Genomic DNA, 20,564 nt, shown 5'->3' on the forward strand with positions numbered 1-20,564 from the left:
CCCCCCCCCCGGCCTTCAAGCGAAGCCGCTACACGGGTAACACGGGGATATATTTGTGGGTGGAAATTGAGAAACTCTGAGCGTGGGCATATTAATCCATCTCTAAACCCAGCTGAGAGGAGGAAACAGGGCAGCACTCAAATTTTCGATTGCTGCACTGTTTGCGTTCCAGCGGACCCATTTCCCCTCAAGGGTCAGCTTTCATAGAACACGATTTTACTATGATGACTCGTGCGTGAGCACAGGTTGCAAGTGGGAAAATTATGTTGGTCCGAAAATATATAATCTGCGGAAAGTATCTAGAAACTTCTTCTTTGTACTTTCGCGCCACAAATAGAGGTTGAAGTTGAAACAAAACACATCCACAAAGAGAAAAGTAATAAACAGATGAATAGTGATAGAAGCTGAAAACACTTTGCTGCTATATTTCTCTCGTATTCAAACACGTTAGAAACATTCCAAATGTGAATCTCCAATTAAAATGACCTTACAAATTATTTTAAAAGTGTGTAGTAATGATTTTCAACCTGAAGAAACGCCAAATTTATTGACATATTACAAGTAATATGTGACATTTCACATGCGAGATTGGTACTTCTGTTGGCCAGGCTGGCGCCAGTGCAGAAATGAGGAAGAGCATGTTGTGATTATTCGCACGTGTGAAGACATCAAGCTCTGTTTAGAACTGATATAGTTCGAATTTAGGTTGATAAGATTTGATTACATCTGCATCTGCTGCAGAGAATCGTTAGGTCTAGACCAAATATCTCTTTAAGTCCTCAGATCGTTAGGTTTTTGGAAAGTGACAACATCGTGATTCCCAGTCACTCTAACCCTTTAATTCGTACTAGTTTTGCCAAGAAAAAAGTAAACAACGCAGATAAGAATGCCATCAAATCAATCCACTGAAGTCTTGCCAGAGGGTTTCAAATCATGGCAAGAATTTAATAAGGCTAAGAAAGAGAGAAAGAGATTGAAACAGGATTATAAGATAAAAAAGATGGAAGAAAAAAAGCAGAAGGAAGAACTAACCAAATCATCTGGTGTCAACACTGAACCAAGTACATTTAAAAAAACTAAAGTCCGTGAAGAAGAGCCTTCTACCCTGAGTATTGCTGTACCAGGCTCTATTCTTGACAATGCACAGTCAGTTGAATTGAGAACGTATCTGGCCGGTCAGATTGCTAGGGCAGCTTGTGTTTTTAAAGTGGATGAGGTAATTTGTTTTCCTTTCTTACTAAGCCATTTTATTTTTAACATATTACATTTTTGGAATGAAATTTTTTTGATTCCCCAGGTCATTGTGTACGATGATATTGGAATCCAGGACAATGTAACAGCAAAAACAATTAATAGTTTATCAGACAGTGGTGAAGTTCGTCCTGCTAGGAGATGCTGTGCTCAACTTGCTAGAATTTTGCAATATTTAGAGTGTCCTCAATACTTAAGGAAAGAGTTTTTCCCCAAACATCATGACTTAGACTATGCAGGATTGTTGAATCCACTTGATGCTCCACATCATATGAGACAGCAAGATGATGGACAGTTTAGGTGACTCTTTTGATTCCACTTTTATTATTTCAAAGTTCTTATTCTGAAGCTCTCTTATATATTAATTGCCAATTCTCATCTTACAGAGAGGGTATTGTAATCAACCAACCTGCCAAAAACGGCTGCTATGTGAATGTTGGTTTACTTAAAAATGTGAAAGTTGACCGACCACTTCAACCTGGAGTGCGAGTTACAGTGGAAATGCTCCCTTCTCCTCCAGAATCTAAAAGGCTTTTTGGGCGTGTCGTTCCACCAACTAGACCAAAGAAAGAGACAGGAGTCTACTGGGGGTACTCTGTTCGGCTCGCAAGCTCCTTCAATGCCGTCTTTACCGAGTGCCCTTTCAAAGAAGGGTATGTTAATAGCACAACCTTTCACCAACTTTTGTTCATATATTGGATTCTGTAGCTTATCAGTGAAGTTTTCCATTGTAGTTACGACGTCACAGTTGGAACATCTGAGCGTGGTGAACGAGTGGAAAAGGTTACTCTTCCATCTCACCAACATGCACTGGTTGTTTTTGGTGGTCTAGCTGGAATTGAGGCTGCTCTTGAGGCTGATGAAGTGCTCATGGTCGACAATCCTGCCCTCCTTTTTGATTTCTACTTGAATACATGTCCGGACCAAGGAAGTAGGACAATTAGAACTGAAGAAGCTATATTGATTACTCTGGCTGAGTTAAGAAGCAAATTTCAACCAAAGGTATTGTGTGTTTTGTTGTTGATATACTGTACTAAATAAGTTAATACAGAGCTATTGTAACTCATGATCTTGTTTTTATAGGTTGAGTTCAAGATAAAACAAACTGAAACAGACCATGGTGACAATGACAGTAACATATCTGTCGACTATGAAGATGATAAAAGTAGCAATAATCAAGAAGCATGTAATGAAACCCCTTCGATTCCCGTCAAAAATGTTGAGAACAATGTGACTGAAAATCTTGATGTTAGTTTGGAGACAGGAGATGCAAATTGTGATAAAAAAAAGGCAAAAAAAAGGAAGAAAAGTAAAGAAGTTTGAAGCTGTTATAACTCCACAATTTTATTATAACTCCAGGACAAAATACTGTGATACCAGCAAAGTCAATATAGAAATACCAAACAATTTTTAGTGTTCTCACTTACTTCCATACTTTTATGAGATCACTGTCGGGAAAAAGTGGTGTAGGCCAACAACATGCCATGTCTATCAAAATATCATAATGATTTGGTATGAGTATTTACAAAGTATGGATACTAAAAAATAAACAGATCCAACAGTTCTTAAAAGTAGCTTTAAGCCTAATCTCATAATAGAAATGGGACCTAATAATTAATAAATGAAGTGAAATAAAAATCTCTGACGCTTAAGAAACACTTGAAATTAAACAATGGATCATTGTATCAATGAATTAAAAAAATGAAAGGGAATATAATCATTACATTCTCTTTGCACACATCCTGTGAATTACATGCATGATATCAATATCCATGTCAAACAATCATTTAGAAAGAATAAGTTTAAAAAATAAAAATACACTCTGCCGTTGGCAACATAAAAGACAAATGATATATGAAATCTTAATATCAAGTCTTAAGTGAATACTAAACGGTAATGGACGGAACTAATCAAGTCTACTTATCTCCGAATATCTGGTTGACCACTACTCCCTCCACTTCTTTCGACTTGAATATTGTGATGGACTAAATGCCAATACGAGCAACAATATGGAATGGACTGCTTCTGGCTAAAAATCACAATTTTAGTCAACCTTCATTCTGAAAAATGACATCAAAAGTAACCAATAATAAATACATGGCAATCTCAGGAAAACAACCATCAAAAACTACCAAAAAATTCAAAAAAAATTGATGAACATTACAAAGTGATATTATAAAATATAAGTGAGGAACCCATACAAGTTTAATATAAATGTATAAAATTACAAAGTGTTGAAGGAGTTGTTTGACAATAAGTAGGGGCCATGTACTATTATGTACTATTACACTAGATTCAATTTTAAAAAGGAAAACAAAATATAGGAGAGACAATAAGGACATTTAGGCCAACATATTTCATGGCAAGTCTGAGTCAGGGGAACAAGTAATTCCTTCTGGTAATGAAATGGTGCATTGTCCTGTTTACAGTTGATTAGTGAAAAATCTTCTTTTGAGAATCATAACTTGACCTACTATGGCAGTTGTAATGCCTCAAACAGCAATTCAAAAGAACTAAAAAATGATAAACTGTATGTACAAGAAACTGCAAAAAAAATAACATAAATGGCATTTAGATTTTTCTTCAACGTTAACAAATTAAACCTAGAATGTGAATCCAGATCTTTGTGTTAAAGATTCTTGATTCATAAACAAACTCTAATCCTCAAGCATTCTGGGAAGACACAGTGAAGTGCAGAAAATATTTTAAATATTCAATCTATAGAAATGCACTGGTGCATTGTTTTATCCTAAGGGAACATATAGAACAATAAATGAACACTTGGAGTGAAGACATTTATGAAAACAAACCTGCAAACTTTAGTAAGTGTCAGGGTTCAACAGCATGAAGATATTTAAATTTTGAGAGAAGCAACCAACCTTGTTAGGTAGCCAGCTCAGATCCATCACAACTGAGCTTAAAAGATTGTAAAAGACTAGTTTAGAAAGCTTCATTGTTGGGAATAGAATACTGTGTTTATTCAATTCTAAGCTGCAACCCTTTTATAGATTTCAAAAACCCTAAAGTTGGGGTTTGGCTTAGAATTGAGTTCTTTTTGACAGGGGTCTTGAGGGATTTTTTCCCATGACACCCTGGCAAAATTTGAGGTGCGGCTTGGAATTGTTGAATAAATACAGTGTACTTTGAAATGCATTACGCAGAAATCTTGCATTGATGATAACTGGGGATTAAAGTCTAATGACCCTAACATCACAATATTTTCAAAGTCCCACAGAATTAAACAAGGGGACTTGCTTTCCAAAGAAGACAAAAAGAAAAAAAAATATCATTTAAAACATAATTTTTAAAAAATTTTGAATATTTTTTACCACTTTTACTATGAGTTCAAATGCTCTCTATAAAATAAACAGAAAGGTAACTTAAGAAAAACACTCACATGAGGGGTACATGGAGTCAATTTGATAATAGAGGTGGAAGGAGTTTCCAACTACTAGTGCATAGGATATTTAAATGAACCACTCCTTCCGTTTTGTCACCTGGTGTCCTCTTTCTCCTTGGACAACTGCAGAATCTGGGTCATTAGCGTAATGTGCACCTTTGTCTTCTTGGGTTAGATACTCTCCTTTGTGTCTTGCCAAGAATCGACCCAGTATAATTGCCATGATTACAAGAGCAATAAATATAATAGCTAATACACCACCTAATATTGCTGAATCTGTTCTAGTATATGCTTTCCGAACTTTATCATCATCTAATAGAGGAGGCGGTCTTATTTCTGGGATGTAAGGCGGGTGGGTAACTGGTTCAACTCCACAATAATCTTCGGGCGTGCTATCAGGTGCTAAAATAAAGAAGGTAAAATATTAACAGTTGAACTAAGTGTTGTTTGCAAAAACACAGAAAGGTACAATAAAAACTACTTAAGAGTGAATACTTACGTCCAAGAGACCTGACATTCCCTGGCCCCCTTTCTTGGAAAAGCAGCTTGAGAGGGTAAATATCATCAAATTCGACTCGAGATATGCATCCAACAAAGCCTTCATTCATTGACTCGTTGCGACCAATGTACAAGTACTGAATATTATTAAATTGGGCATCAGCAGATCCCTTGACTGAGAAGTTAAATTCTTTAATTTCATTGTCAACCTGGTCAAATAATACAAGTTAGTAAGCAAACTATAATTTCCAATCAATTCAAGGGAAAAAAATGAGCAGGTATATATTAAACTCTTACCTGCATCACAAGAGTTGAACCACCATTCTTTCTACTGATTCGCACATCATGGTATTGTCCAAGCCCTAAATGCTTCCCCTCAAAGAAACGTTCCTGCCTTTCAAAACCAAAGTCAAATACAACACGTAAAACACCTGCAGACCAGAAAAATTTACAGACCATCAACACCATATAGAAACAAACAGTAACTGAACACCAAAAAAGTTAAAGTAACACATACCGCTGTTTGATACCATGATGGTCAAATATTCTCCTGTAATATTAGAGGCAAAGCCAAGCAGAAATCCTTTCGGGTTTGTTGTGGTGAAACCAACACGAATGCGTTCTGAGATTGTTGAGCGCCAGCTACCCATGAAATCGTACTTTATCATCGAACTTTTCCGCATGGTGACACCAATTTCTGAAAGACAGATAGATTTACCTAGGTTGCTAAAGGCATTTCCCATACAACTTTAAAACACTTACCATCAGCACAAATGGGTCCTTTGAAAGCTGTCCAACGGCAGTCACAATGATATCCATCATACCGCTCAGTACATGTTCCATTGTTTAAGCATGGATTGCTCTCACATTTACCAACACAGCCAGGGCTGACGCCTTCAATTCAAAACACACATTAATAAACAATACAAAATAGATAGGTAAATACTTAAACATCAATGTATTGGCTATGTAAAGGGTAGAACTCACCATACAATCCAAATTGGGCAACCCTCCTCAAATCCTGGAGTTGACCATTGAGTAACATAGCTCTAATGCAGCCAACAAAACCATCCCGATAATCAACAGATGCTCCAAGAACTAAGGGTGAAGTAAGATGAAGGGCACGCACAGGGCCTGGTGGCTCTCTGACTTCGGCTTTCAGAGCGCCATCAACAACAATGCGAGCCTCCTTCCTGTTAAAGTATTAAAATGAAAAAAATTAAAAATTTACACTTTGAGGAAGCAATATTACAAATTTGGGGATTACAATCCTAGTAATGTAGTAATGTGTCTCAATAGTACTTCAATGATCATGCCCATACCTGTTGCGTTCAACAGAAATTGAGTGCCACCGGTTGTCCACTAATTTGTAGGCTGTTTCAACGCTCACACCTAGGGGACCTCCACCTGCCTGATATTGAAATTGTAATTTGTTTCCACCTGTAGATAAAATAAAATTAATAGATATTCATTCAAAAAGAACTTTTAAGAACATTAAAACCTCTGAAATACTCACCTATTATAGAAATTTTAATGTAGTCTGTGGGACCCTTGCTGTGCAATATCACAGCATTCTCAATAGTAGTCTTGAATTCAAAGTAGATATCACCACTGTGACCAATGTCAAACGTGGGCAAGTCAATTGTAGCATCAACAATTCGGAAAGTAACAACATTGCTGAACAAGTCTAAAATATAGCAAAGGAAAAAATTGTGAAATAGTGTGATAAAAAATGATCTTACTTCAAAACTGACTGCCTTCAACTACTCACCATCTCCTTCACAATACAGGGGACCTAAAGTAAAACGCCCTTCCTTATCATCAACAGGATTGCCAGTATCTCCAATGCGTAACTGCTTTACAGGAAGGTACTCCTTCTGAGTAAGGAATCCTCCATCCTCTGACCAATCTTCATGTTGACCAGCACTGTTAAGTCGAACTAAACAAAAAATATAAATAAATATTTAACTATTTTTATTCTTTTGGCGTTTAATGCCAGTGGCATACTTCAGTTTTTACAAAACGACATTTTGATGGAAAAAAGTACTTACTTCCATCACAGTTACACCACTTTGTAGGATCCCGGCATGTGCCCAAAACTCCACATTCACATTTACGAGAACCAGGCAGAGCACCACCCCAATAATCCATCCTTTGATTTGAGCGGGAAACCCACCAGGAAAATGGTCGGAATGGCATGTTAGGCAGTGCTACAATATGAAGTCAAAGACAGTTACAAACCACAAATGAAATTTTGTCAACAAAAGAGCATGGCATGCTTTTTTAAATAATCAAAAACCAATGGAAACTAAAATTAACTCACAAGGAGAATTCAAAAGCTTAGAATTTTTGCAGGCGTAGTGTAATCTTTGCCGACAAGTGCTGGATCTATTAATGAGTGCTTCAATTTGAGTCATTTCTGCATCATAGATTACATTGTGGACATAACTGCCAGGTTCTTGAAAGCCATCAACTGAAGTAGGATTTTCATTGTTGTGCTTGACAACAGTCAATATTCGTCCATCAGCTAAAATAGAAATACAAATTAATTAATTTACAAAGAAACGGAAATTGCAAAGAAGAAAAAAAGAATAAAAAGTTTCAGGTTGGGCTACATACCATAAAATTCACATGTGACGGGAAAAGGTGCCAAAGGACCACTTCCATCTACATCAATATTTATGTCTGCTGTTTGGCCGACCGGGTTAGTGTTCTTATATGCCACACACGACAGTGGATTTAAAGCTATGCAAAGATACACCCAATACGGAATTAGATTAGATTAGAAAGCTAAGCAAAATAAAAATTATTCTTGAAAGGAAACACTTACAGGTGTGACAAACAGCACCGGTGTACCCAGTACCAGCACATTCACAGAAAAATTCATGAGAATCTTGCCGGCAAAATCCATTATGTTTACATGGATTAGGATTGCAACGATCTATCATCTGACAAGCATCAAACACCACTTCATTCTTGCAACAGTACTCCTACAAAGTAAAAGAAGATAATAAAAAATAATTTAACAACAGGGAGAGGGAAGCTTTCAGCAACAGAGTTTTGACTTGAAAAACTTAATTCATTTACCTCTTCTTTCCAATCAGTTGGAAGCTTATAATTTCCATCTATGCTTATTTTGCGCATGCATCCAACAAAACCTGGAGTTCCATATACACCCCCACCAATAAAATAGTGAAGACCAGTAGCCATTCTTAAGAGCCTAGACGTTCGCATTGGCTGATTGTCAATGCTAAGGATTAATAGATCTCTCAAGACTGTTAAGACAACATCATGCCAACGTCCATCGTTAAATTGAACATCATAGTTATCAAGAGTAGCCCGTGGGTTACCATTAGTTTCAATTTGTACTTTAACTTTTCCATATTCGAGGAATAACTAGAACAATAGAAAAAGCAGTTAAACTGAGTAATTTGAGAATATACCATGGTTAGAGGTCGGGTTGACACAGGTAGACACATACCTTTACAAATCCTCCAGCCGTGAAGGCATGGTATAGTAAAAGACCATCAGGCTCATACGTCCTAAAGGAAAAGGTTGCATTCAATGACTGAACACCCTCATACCCAGTGAGCTTTGCATAAGATGTAGTAGTCAGAAAAGTAACTGGTACTATGGGTCTTTCCTAAAGAAAAACAGGAAAAAAAATAAATGTAATTTAGTACTTCCAGCTCTTCACACATCAAATCACAGATGGGTACTCTTTTGGGTACTATTATGACATGTGGCATGATTTCAAAAAATCAATCATGTATGAAAGAAAGGACAGTCTTGCATAGGTATCACTTACAATGCAACTAAATAATACATGCTGAGAATAGTAGCGAGGTGCAGAGTAGCTGTAACTATATTCCCTTTCAACTTTCATTTCATGTCCAAGGTTTGTTGAGTTCATATATAAGTTTTCAATACAACCCGTAAAGTTTTGGTTAACCATAAGTCCTTCTTGCTTGTTGGGTATACCGCCAATATAGAAAACTTGGTTTAAATCAAGACGCAGAAACTCTCCTTTAACTTTGCTTCTGATAGCAACTCGGTCAACAGAAAAAACAATATCTCTTTTGTACCGAGAGTAAACAACATCATGCCAGATATTGTCATCAAGAAGGGAGCCAACAGATAAGCTAGTCATTAATCCAGAACCTGTACAAATTTTTAAAAATTATTTGATGAAATATTCAACTAAAGTATCTATTGTTTTACTTGAACAAGTACACATACCGAGGTTAATATTGAGCAGCATACGGTTCTCCCTCATCTGCATTGCAAAATAATCATTTTGAGTGCCACGGCTGTACATCACAACTCCATTAGCTTGATTGGTTTTAAAGCGGAACCGAATTGATTCTTTAATAGCTGACAATGGGTCCCGCTGCAAGTCCCATGTGACAAGTGAAGTACCATTAAAAGATAAAACATCTGACTCTGTAACATGAAATAGATGATAAAAATTTGTTACTCTATAAGTTACTCTGAAATTTTTTTGTTTAAGTGATATTTAAAATGAATAATCTTACCATATTCACATCCATACAGTTCAACCCTCATTGAAATGCGGTTGTTCCATCTTGTTGGATTGATTCTGATCCATTGGGCAATTATGGGAATGTCAAATGAATTACGTCTAATGGTATCTGTATCCCGATTGCCTTTGAACATCTAGAGAAAATTCATTTAATTTAAAAATAAAAAATAGTGACATAACAAGAATTTTAAATGACAACACAATTACACTGTATTAAAATAAAAGTATAAAAAACCAAGCGCTGATAGCATAGCATGCAGACTACCTAGGGAGTTAAGAAATAAATGAGCATGCAAATGAAAACTGTAGTAGTCTCCACAATGTGTCCATTTTGTTGAAATAATTACAGCTACAACCCAAAACAAAGATGAGATCAACAAACATCAGATTTCCTAAGCATGCAACTCAGACTGAATCAGTGTACAACCCTACTCATCCCTTACAGACATGCACTTAAAAAAGTAAAGTAACATAAAAAGTTAGCAATACATAACAGGAAAAAAATGAAAAAATGAGCCAAACACAGAAAAATAATTAGTGGTGACAAATGTAAATAGATCAAAGGAAATAGCAATTTTTAGTACAATTTACGAGTGGAAGTACACACAATAATAGCTCATAATGCAATCTTGGACTTAAAGCTAGAGCACAACTCTAACCAACCAAGCATGAACTTCAAGAATACACAAAACAAAATATACAAAAGGCACAATTCAATTGCAATAATTCCCACAAAATAACAGAAAAAAAGAGGAAGACAAACACAAAAGAAATACCTCTGTCTCTCCAACAGAGCTAATGATATTCCGCCAGGCTTGGTTGTCATCACTGTATTGGAGACTGTACTCCGTGACAAAATTTTCTGTTGCATGTTGTCCTTTAGTTCCAATGGCGTGGACTTCCATTCGGTCTGAGAACTCGAATGTCAGATAATGGTAGTAGGTGTCATCCTCAGGAACCCATGCGTGCTCGCCTGTGAAATATCAAGCAGCCAAGAACCATCACCACCTCTGTTTTAGAAACCACATCTCACTTCAGCGTCAACCCAAACCCTTAAGTATTGTTAGTGGAACATGCAAACATACAGGCCAGTTATACCATACTTGAAGCCCTCCTTGTTACTAATAGTTTTAGCAAATGGAAGATGTGATTTTCCTTGGTTCTCTTTGTAAATGAAATTGTTTTGGTTAATGGGGAAGGGCTTGTCACAGGGCGTGCATGAGAAAGCAAAAATAGTGAGAGTGCTATCACCCAAGAGCTCTTTCAACACCAAAAAAGTAATTGGTGCTCTGGCCACTTGTACCTTTGTGTTGCCGTCATCTTCTTTAAAGTCAGCATAATCCAGACCATTAGTGCCATAACTAATGGAATACTCCATGACATACTCAGTAGAATGCAGACGACCCTGAGTTTCAATTCGAGTCACATTCATGACAGATCCCAGGTCTACAATGATGTACTGGATGAAATCTGTGCTTTCTGCTGACCATGATGTATCACCTGATAATGGATTCAAACCAAGCATTTAACTACAAATTGCATGCAAAACACCCGCAGCATAAAAAAATGAAACAACTCAAACAAATAAAAGGTGACTGAATACAATAAAGCATCTAAGCATACTGGGTCATTTATTTCAACCACTTTGAGTCATGAGGGGGTTTATGTCTCCTCCCCCTCAGCGCCGCGCCGGCGTGTGGAGCAATGAACCGAGATATTGCCGCATAGCACGCGTGCGAGGGAAAGGGGGGAGGGGACCAGGAACAGGGGTTGCGCGCCCCACTCGAGCGCGCCCCGCCCCCTCCCGCTCACCCTTGCGCGGCGGAGCCGAGACAGGATCCACCTGGCTCCAACACATCACTTAGGCTGCTGACACGGAGAGGGAGCGGGATGGGGAGGGGGAGGGGGTCGTCAACGTTTGGGGACATCCGAGACAGTAATCAATAGCTATGGTGAAAGGCACAGGCTGGTATAGGGGACAGTAAAAAAAAGGGGGGGGGGGCAGGGGACACCTTCTGAATGTTTATTACTACTACAACATTAAGGGATGGATGCAATCTCTTACTTGTGCTTCTTGTGCTAATTGAGAGGTCTGATCCACAGATTGGGAAAATATAAATTAAATTGACTACAGAATGTTAGTAGATAAAAATTTGCCATACACAAATACATAATAATGTAACAAAATAAAAAAAAATAATCGGGAAGGGGCTAAGGAACTGAACTCAAGTTAAAATGTTCCTGAAGAAATTCAAACTACTCTTACAATAATAATTTGCGCTGTACATAAAACATCATGCTCACTCACACTACAATGAAGCAAAATTTTATAACCAATTGTGTATAGCAAAAAATCTAGCAAAGAGCATCAAACTACGTTTTTTAAAACCAACCAATGGCACAAAATTATCAAAACACAATCAGATATTTTAAAAATAAAATAACTACTACAACGCAGTGCAATGAGGCAAACTGACAAAGACTTGGGAGCCCTTTGGTTTTAAAAATGTTCTTTGATGTTAAATATTTTTCATTAAAATTGAAGAAACTTAGATGATGGGGCATAGTATGAGTATCCACAGATACAGAGTCAACTCGAACTGATCACACTTTATAAATGTATACCTCAGTCCACTTTTTTCAGTCTTCAAAAACACTTATGCTAAAAGTAAGAGTGCAGTACTCACTGTTCAGCTTGGCTTTTTCAGGCCCTCTTTCCCGCATCGAAGAAGTTGCTGTGAGCTTTGCTCTAGATAGTAGAGGTTGGTTGCATTCATAGTAGGTATAATCTAAGTGTCAAAACAGATAAGATATGTTAGAATGTACAAAATACCAAAGAACAACATTGAAATTAGTTGAAACACAGAGGTGTGCTTTCAACAGCAAGACAGATTAGCTATACATTTAGCAGTAAACACCTACGACCGGATTAGGAAACATGTACGGTTGTAAACGATTGAATAGTATGTTGCTTAAGTCAGACACAGATTTCTAAACTTCGTAGGAAAATATGTGAAGGTTATAAAATCACAGATGGGGTGCTAAGGACGCCACAGAAGTGGGCTGGGCCCTGTGATTCATGGGCACTAACTAACCTCTCTACCAAATAGTTTTCCTTTCAAACAATGCACAAACCATATTGCTTACCTGCCAAGACAGAATTTAACAAAAAGAAGCCGCAGAGAAGAAAACTAAATATGGGGGCGCTTAAAATCATCTTTGCATGATTAACCGACACGGCCCGCCCAGACTCCCACCACTTCAAACTCTGTTGGGTGTTGGTTGGTGTTGGGTTTGGGTTGGTGAGTAACGTTTACGTTTCTTACTTGCCGGTTCGCACACCAGGCAGCAGCACTGATCGGCGATGTCGTTTCGCATAGCATCGACAGATAGCGCCAGCGCTGCTTTCGCTCTTAGTGAGAGGTACCAACATCAGCAGTCCTGAAGTTTGCTTATTATATCCAAAAAAGAACAGAAATTGCAAATGAATTGTGATCTATTGACATTTATGTAGTAGGTATGGACTATCGTTACAAAATTTTAAAGTTTGACGATCCCTTTGAGTCCCTTAAGTCTTCTGGAAAGTTAGATCGTGTTCACATTCCTTTTTTCCGCGAAATTGGAATCTAATCGCTGTAATAATGCTAAATGCCTTGAGAATGTGAGAGCACGAATGCGCTGTGAGTGAAGTGAAGGCACATGGAAGTTTGGGGTTGGCTACAATCAAAAACCTACACAAATTTTTAAAAACATATATACTTCACATGATTGGAATGACATAAAATTTGTACTCAATATCAATTGCAACATTCTTACAAATCACCGTACCATTAAAATACAAGTTCATTATTACTGAACAATTATGATTTGTTAATAACCTTTTCAACAGAATTTCTGAGTGTCTTGATGACTTGACTTGGATCTGTGGCTCCCGTCACTGCAGTTCCTGACACAATCATATTGGCACCAGCCTAAATATGGAAATAGGATATAATTATTAGCTATAGTAGCAATCTAGTAGGTAAAGTCCTTGGACTAGGAATTTAAGTACCTGAGCACATGCATCAATGGTTGATGGACCTACACCACCATCAACTTCAATATCAAGGGAGGGATAATTCTCCCGTAACCATCTCACTTTGTCCATCATATTGGTCATAAATTTCTGGCCACCAAATCCTGGTTCGACAGTCATTATCAATACCATGTCTGCCATGTCAATATATTTTGCGACAACTTCAACACCAGTGCCTGGTTTCAAGGCAAGTCCAACCTGCAATTATTATTAAGTGTTCAAAATAAATGTATGGCACAACAGATAAAACAAAATGAACTAAGATTTAAACATACCTTCATTCCTGCCTCTTTGACTTGGCGACATATGCTAGGAACATCACTGACAGGTTCAATGTGGAATGTGTATTGATCTACTTTGGCGTCCGCCATGGGTTCAATCCACTGAAAAATGTAGAGAGCAAAATACAACCATGGACCAGAACAATTAAGAATATGGCGCATACTAATATAGTTTGGGTTGCATACCTGCTCTGGTTTCGACACCATCATGTGTGTCTCAAAGAATGCTTTGGGAATCTTGTTTCTTAAACATTTGACAACTGGATGACCAAACGTTAGGTTCGGAACAAAATGACCATCCATGACATCTAAATGCAAATAATCGGCTCCACTATCCAACAGCTTCGTAGATGCCTCAGACAAATCCGAAAGATCAGCATTGAGAACCGATGGACCAATTTTGCATTTCACGGACATGGTTAATTAAACTATTTGTCCTCCTTCGTCAATGTCACGAACGATTAGCCGATCCGGAATTCACGTCAACCTGGAATGAACGGAATATCACGCTGCTCACTGATTCACACGTCCTGCAAATGACCCTTGTACGACTTGCAAGCAAACTCACATTTCGTCTGCTTTTATATGTGTTCTCTTTTGCCGGCAGACACACATTGATTTTCGGCCAACCACGTGGCATCTCGTATTGAGGCTTTTTGTCATGTTATGTATGAGAATATACGGGTAGGAAAGAAAAGCTTTTAAACTTTAAATAAATATTAGAAACAGATTGCACTGGTTTACTGGTCGCTACACTGATTAAGTAAGGCCAACGAAATTAAAAAGTTTCCACAGATTGTTTTATTCAGATCAGGAGAAGCGATTTTTATGTGGAGAGAGTTCGCCCCTCCCCCCTTCCCCCCTCCTCCCTCTTTGTCCCCGTTGTCCCTTCCAAGAAGAATCTCTCGAGCAGTGACCGGATCGAACCGGAGCCCAAAGTGAGAAGAGAAAAGTCAAGCTGAAGTTCGCGATCAGTTTTTCGAGTTTGCGTCGTGGTTTCTCGGTTTTCGTCGGTTTTTCGAGTGTTGGAATGTGAGTGTGCCGTGGCACAAATGTTTTTTTTGAAATTTTGTCATTTAGTTTCTTAATGGGCTGTATTTTGATACCCATTTCTCACCGGGATTGACCTGGTTACAGCCTCCTAGGCTGAAGCCTGTTTGGTAAAGATACATATTTTAATTGAGTCTGCAGCTTTGTTTAATCTAGTAAGGAATTTTACTTTTTGATTACAATTGTCAATCATTTCATTTTTGTTGGGTGTGAGTCTATTCCCTTCGGCTTTGAGTTTTATATTTGTACCTGATAGCATCGTACACATAACCCTTATGATGTGTTTGCCTCTTAAATATGTGACGCGTTTTTCTGTCGATCTAGAGATATGTTGTAATTACTAATTCAACTGTGCAAATTCGTTCCTCGAACTATTTCTTTTCACAATATTTAGTATTGTTTGTTTTCTGAACTTTGCTCTCTCAATGTTTCTTGTTAAACCACTCCCCAAAATGTACATCCCTTGTGTCACAATGCTATCTAAAGGCCTTATTGTGTATAGAGGTAGTTTATTCTCTGTTATTAACATTTTTGATGAAGAATCTAGTAGCATTATGTTTGAAAATCATGAGTTATATCATTTATGCAAGCCAGGGTGAAAAGTTGTTTGCTTGTAATTTTTGGATGAAAAGTGTGGACATTGAATGTATTATGATCTGGATACTCGTCGCTGTGTTGAGATCATCTAGAAGAAATGTAAGTTAATGTTCTACTTGAATTAAAAAATTGATGTCACTTTCTTTTGCAACTACATTTAATAAACATACTGTTGTCTCTCTTTCAGGAATGAAATGAAGACATCCTACTCACTCTTCATTGTAGGAAAATCTATTTTCAAACCAGGCAGGTCTTCATGGGCAAGATCAGAAGATTGTGATAGAGGTCATCTTATGTTGCCGCTAGTTTTTTAAGTGCTGTGAAATGAAATAGTGGTCATCTGTGTCCTACAACTTGAAGATCAGTGCAACTTACCATCCCAGGCTGTCTTGTCATCTTTGCTGAACTTTCAATCATCACCACTACGCATTCCGTCTTCCTGGCTGTACATGCCAAATCGAGTTTTCGTTATGTGTATAGCTGACCTTACGGAAAGACTGTCGTGCACCAAGGTCAGCTGCGTCGTTTGTACCGCTTGAAAGCCAGCCGTTCGCGTTCTGCTAGGCTTTCAAATGTGATTTGCCGTGGGGCCCTCTCCACTCCGTTGTTGACCATCCGGTTATATTGAGGGTACCGTATGGCTTATTCCGACCGCCGCCGAGCCAATTCGTTATACCCCTCGATTAATGGTCAGAGCCGGAAAGTCTTGTCGCCTCTCGTTCTTATTTGTACGGTACTTCTCGGGACGTGATCGTATCGGTAACCTACTTTCCGCTCGCTAAGTGGGTGTCGCATTTGTATATGCCTACCGCTGGCATCGGTTCCATTTTAGTCAAGTGATGGTGCCGAGGTATGGATGTCTTATTATTTGTCCCTAATACCTTTCACTTTGTGCAAATATCTATTCCCCTAAGTTCAAAATGCCCTTTCTTTCATGTCAAAATTAGATCTTTAAAAAAATTAGGCAAATTAGAGTAAACTCTCCCCTTTCTCTAGTAAAGTAATTTCCCATTCTCTAGAAGTTTTAAAAGTAAGACCATTTTGTTCAAGTAATATTTAGATAGCCTGGGGCGCAATTAGCAAGCTATAATTCAGGGTGCTAGGTGTTCAAGACAAATAATTATATCAAATTATTTTTGGTATTTTCTGTGAATCATTGCGGGGTTATTACAGATTGGTCCATCTATAACTTTTATTTACTATGGTTTTTAAAAATTGAGTTACGTGACCCATATTTAACTGACACTTGTATTTATATTTGTTGCACACTATCCCCACAATCCTTGGGAATTATTGTTGTCTGTCAAAGCTTTTTTTTCTTCTTTTTTTTTTTTCATTTTACTTTATTTGGACTGCATTGTGAATTTGTAAAGACTCATTGTTTTCAGGGGTCAAATCACTTGTGTTTGGAATTGTATTGTTGTTATGCTCAAAATATATTTTCTGTTTGTAATTTGTTTGATTTTGCCTATTTTGCAGCACTATTTCAATGGAAATGATGAAGTAGAGATGTCAAGGTACGATCGGTCGCCACGCTCGCGGTCAAATCAGTCCACCCGTTTGCGGATGGACTCCTACTCTGGTGGAAGCAATGGACGATCTGCCCCGCGGGGCAAATGTAAGTGTGTTTAACGCCTAACCCCAAACCGACTAGCATTTTATAATCAGGATCGCTCACTACGTCCTTTGCTTCCACAGCTCCCAAAAGAAATGAACTCAACAACGTTATGAGGAAGGCACGTCAAGACAACTCTAAACCCAGCATTTATTGGAACAAGAAGCTGTTAGAGGCTGAGGAAAAAGATCCCAACAGGTAAGTGATGGTGTTGATATTCACGACTGCATTCAGATGAGTCCACCCGCAAGAGTCCACAGACCAGGCCGCCCCGGGGTTGTTATTCATTTGGTCAATTCTGATGATTCTGACATTGTTCCAGATGGCGCCACAGCGGCTACAAGGAGCTGTACGCCGACGGCTCGCCCAACAACCCTCGGCGGAGTCGGTCGCGGTCCCGCTCGCGCTCGCACGTGCGGCCCAACGCCAGGTCCAAGTCGCGGTCGCGGTCCATCCGATCGAACAAGTCGCGCTCCCTCAGCCCTCGCGGAGGCGGGCTGCGCAGGGGGCTGGCGGGCCGCGACCGCATCAGGTCGCCGCCGTTGCCCGCGCGGCCTTCCCCACCCCCGCGACAGCGCTCCAGGGACCGGGAGCGTGAGCGTGAGCGCGAGAGGGAGCGCGAGCGGGACAGGGACAGGGAGCGCGAGCGGCTTCGGGAGCGCGAACGAGAGCGCGACCGTGCCCGCGAGCCGCCGCGCAAGGAGCAGGGGCTGCGCTCGCGCCCCAGGAGGCCCCAGACACCGGAGCCACCCCCGCCCAAGGTGAGCACACATCTCCTCCCCGAGGAGCCCTGTCTACCTGCTCGTTGTGCGCGTGTGTTGACTAATGATGACCTCTCACTCTGTGCAGCCCTCGGCCTCCGCCCGCCGCCCGGAGCACATGGACATCCGCAGGAAGGGCCCCGGCCGCTCTCCAGTGCGCGCGCCCTCCGCCTCCGGCAGCTCTCGCTCTGTGAGCAGCTGCTCCGACTCGGTGTGCTCCGTGTGCTTGCCCAAGAGTAAGGGCACCAAGAAGGCCACCACCCCGCCCCCTCAGGGGTGAGTACCGAGCGCGCGCGCCTCTGCTTGTGCCCAGGCTGTGCCTGCGACCGCTTTCTGACTTGACGTGATCTGTGTTCCGCAGGAGGAGACACACCCCGCCGACCAGGCGCACGCCGCCCCCGCGCAGGATCGCGTCCAGCCCCACCACCATCCCCCGCCGGCCCGTGGTCAGCCCGCCTCCGAGCGACCCCCGCGGGCCGCCGCCCTCGCCCCCGCCCGCGGCGCGCCGCGCAGCCAAGGCGAAGCGGAGGGCCGAGCGGGAGAAGGCCAAGCTCAAGGGGATGAGCAAGCGGCGCCGCGCCGCGGCCGGCCTGGCCATGGTGAAGCTGGAGGGCGTGCCGCGCCACCACTCGCCGCCGCTGCACGACTCGGCCTCCGACTCGTGCTCCACCTCGTCGCGGTCCTCGATGGGGGCGCCGCGGCTCACGCTGTCCGAGCGCTTCGGCAAGATGGCGCAGTGGAGCGAGAACAGGCGCGACCTGGACGGGGTCCGGAACATGCGCATCACCAAGGATTCGGACGGCACCGACTTCAAGGTGCGTTTTTGAGGGTTGGTTCCGTCGCAGGTTCGTAGACGAGTTGCCTCTTCTAACACATTTTCTTTGGCCCCGAAGGTGGTGATTGACGAGGACGAGGAGATCGCCCCGTACCGGCCGCTGAGCCCCGTGCCCATGCCCGTGTCTGACCGGCGCGTCGGGCTCGGGTACTTCCCCGAGGCCCTGCACTCTGCCCCGGTGGGGCTGGAGGCTTGGGACGACGTGCGGGTGCGGTACCAGTACTACAAGGACCGCGGCTACTTGCGGGACCTGTCGCTGGACGACTACATGAAGTGGGAGGAGTGGTGGTACAAGTACCAGGAGTGGCTCGAGGCTGAGCGCTACTACGAGCAGTGGCACGCCATGCGCGGCCACCTCGGCCGCAGTGGTCGGCGCGGCAAGAGAAACCGGATATAGGGGCACGCCGCTTCCCGCCACAGTAAGTCCAGCAAGTCGGCTTCGGCGTCCGCCTCGGCGTCGACCGACTTGGCCCCGGAGGCCGTCGTCGTGAAGGATGCGGCGGCCCCCGAGGCCACCACCCTCTAAATCTTGGAGGAGTGGCGCTGGCAGGGCGGGGAGCAGGGCGACGTGCGGTCCCGAGTAGCGGGGGCGAGTGTGCGTGAGTGAGAGTGCGTCAAGCCATCATCCATTCAAGGACTCAGCACCACCACCACCGAGCCACACACAGCTTCCTTGAGGTCAGCTACTTCAATGTGACACCGTCGTCCTTTCCGTTGTCTTGTTATGTACCTCAATATTTTTTTTCTTTTCATTGTTCATTAATGTGTGGATTATATCCCATGACCAGGCTAAGTACATTAATGAGGGTTTAGCAAGGATCTTCCCACTGTCATGCTTGCTTAATTGTAAGAAACTAGGTTTCATGGTGGTACGTACTGACGTATTTTTAGGGATCGTACTCTTAGTTGAGAGGAAGTTCATCCCTATGAAAGATGCGGTTAAGTCACTTATCAGTCAATAGTTTGAGGATGCATGATTATTATAATAAAATAATTGATGGAGAGTAAGAATGCTATTTTTTCAACTTGAGAATCTGTTTTTAAGCTGTTGGTGCAATTTTTATTTTGTTTTTGTTTCCATTGTATTATGGAATCAGATTTCTTTGTAAGCAATTTTTTTTCCATCTAAAAGCCCTCTAAAACCTGTTAAGACTTGGAAGTAAGAAAATATGTATATTTGACTTTTATTGTGACCTAGAACAACAGTTGTTGTTTCTTGAATTTGTTTTAATTCTATTGTCTTAGGATGAATAACATCAGTTGAATGCAGTATTTTTGTTTACTTGACTTGGTTTATCAGATACCACACTTGTATGGTCAGACTGTTTGTCATCCTTTTGTATGAAATACTGTTGAGGTTTATATGGACTTAGATTCTCATGTTAGAATTTATCACTCGAAATATGTAATTGTTGTATGTCTCTCAGCATGTGTCACATGTCATGGGGTCAGACTTGTTGCTGTTGTGTAATGTGTAATGGGAGTTTGTAATTAGTAGTGTCTGTAATTTTCTCACTACCTACCTCAACACCTAATCCTCTAAGCCCATCTACTAAAATACTTTCTAATATTTGTGTGCTTGGCCTTTTTCTTTCTTTTTTTTTGTTCTATTTATCTTCCCTCTTCCTCCCTTAATCAGGGAATGTGAATTTAAGAGT

The 20,564-nt window shown here is 40.8% G+C and overlaps 4 protein-coding genes across 7 annotated transcripts; 2 read left to right on the plus strand and 2 right to left on the minus strand.

Moving 5' to 3' along the window:
• The first annotated feature begins 607 nt into the window (after positions 1-607).
• Positions 608-2,658, plus strand: LOC113208819 (putative methyltransferase C9orf114). Its single transcript, XM_026426016.2, has 5 exons — positions 608-1,216; positions 1,298-1,551; positions 1,638-1,904; positions 1,986-2,253; positions 2,335-2,658. Exons 1-5 carry the CDS (start codon positions 887-889, stop codon positions 2,572-2,574), a joined length of 1,359 nt encoding a protein of 452 aa, XP_026281801.1. The 5' UTR covers positions 608-886; the 3' UTR covers positions 2,575-2,658.
• Positions 2,562-13,003, minus strand: LOC113208818 (neurexin-4). Of its 4 annotated transcripts, none has more exons than XM_026426012.2 (21): positions 12,840-13,003; positions 12,380-12,481; positions 10,469-10,665; positions 9,685-9,826; positions 9,389-9,592; positions 8,958-9,310; positions 8,631-8,792; positions 8,237-8,545; positions 7,980-8,139; positions 7,769-7,894; positions 7,473-7,676; positions 7,201-7,359; positions 6,921-7,088; positions 6,666-6,836; positions 6,472-6,589; positions 6,137-6,342; positions 5,912-6,043; positions 5,667-5,846; positions 5,447-5,580; positions 5,151-5,358; positions 2,562-5,053 (listed from the first exon to the last, which is right to left on the minus strand). In XM_026426012.2, the coding sequence occupies exons 1-21, from the start codon at positions 12,907-12,909 to the stop codon at positions 4,719-4,721; spliced, it is 3,840 nt and encodes a 1,279-aa protein (XP_026281797.1). In that variant the 5' UTR covers positions 12,910-13,003; the 3' UTR covers positions 2,562-4,718. The 4 variants fall into 4 exon arrangements, with proteins under 4 accessions (XP_026281797.1, XP_026281796.1, XP_026281799.1 ...); XM_026426011.2 differs by lacking the exon at positions 10,469-10,665 and adding an exon at positions 10,996-11,192; XM_026426014.2 differs by lacking the exons at positions 12,380-12,481; positions 12,840-13,003 and adding an exon at positions 10,996-11,133.
• Positions 13,004-13,430: 427 nt separating this feature from the next.
• LOC113208864 (ribulose-phosphate 3-epimerase) lies at positions 13,431-14,621 on the minus strand. Its single transcript, XM_026426090.2, has 4 exons — positions 14,235-14,621; positions 14,043-14,150; positions 13,744-13,965; positions 13,431-13,663 (listed from the first exon to the last, which is right to left on the minus strand). Exons 1-4 carry the CDS (start codon positions 14,463-14,465, stop codon positions 13,553-13,555), a joined length of 672 nt encoding a protein of 223 aa, XP_026281875.1. The 5' UTR covers positions 14,466-14,621; the 3' UTR covers positions 13,431-13,552.
• Positions 14,622-14,943: 322 nt separating this feature from the next.
• On the plus strand, positions 14,944-20,484 carry LOC113208820 (serine/arginine repetitive matrix protein 1). The gene is made up of 8 exons (XM_026426018.2): positions 14,944-15,794; positions 15,883-16,545; positions 17,175-17,313; positions 17,394-17,508; positions 17,633-18,071; positions 18,160-18,347; positions 18,433-18,886; positions 18,965-20,484. The coding sequence occupies exons 3-8, from the start codon at positions 17,205-17,207 to the stop codon at positions 19,301-19,303; spliced, it is 1,644 nt and encodes a 547-aa protein (XP_026281803.1). The 5' UTR covers positions 14,944-15,794; positions 15,883-16,545; positions 17,175-17,204; the 3' UTR covers positions 19,304-20,484.
• The last annotated feature ends 80 nt before the right edge of the window (positions 20,485-20,564 follow it).

The sequence above is a fragment of the Frankliniella occidentalis genome, unplaced genomic scaffold (assembly GCF_000697945.3).
Source record: "Frankliniella occidentalis isolate FOCC.00 unplaced genomic scaffold, Focc_3.1 Scaffold166, whole genome shotgun sequence".
NCBI classification, from domain to species: domain Eukaryota; kingdom Metazoa; phylum Arthropoda; class Insecta; order Thysanoptera; family Thripidae; genus Frankliniella; species Frankliniella occidentalis.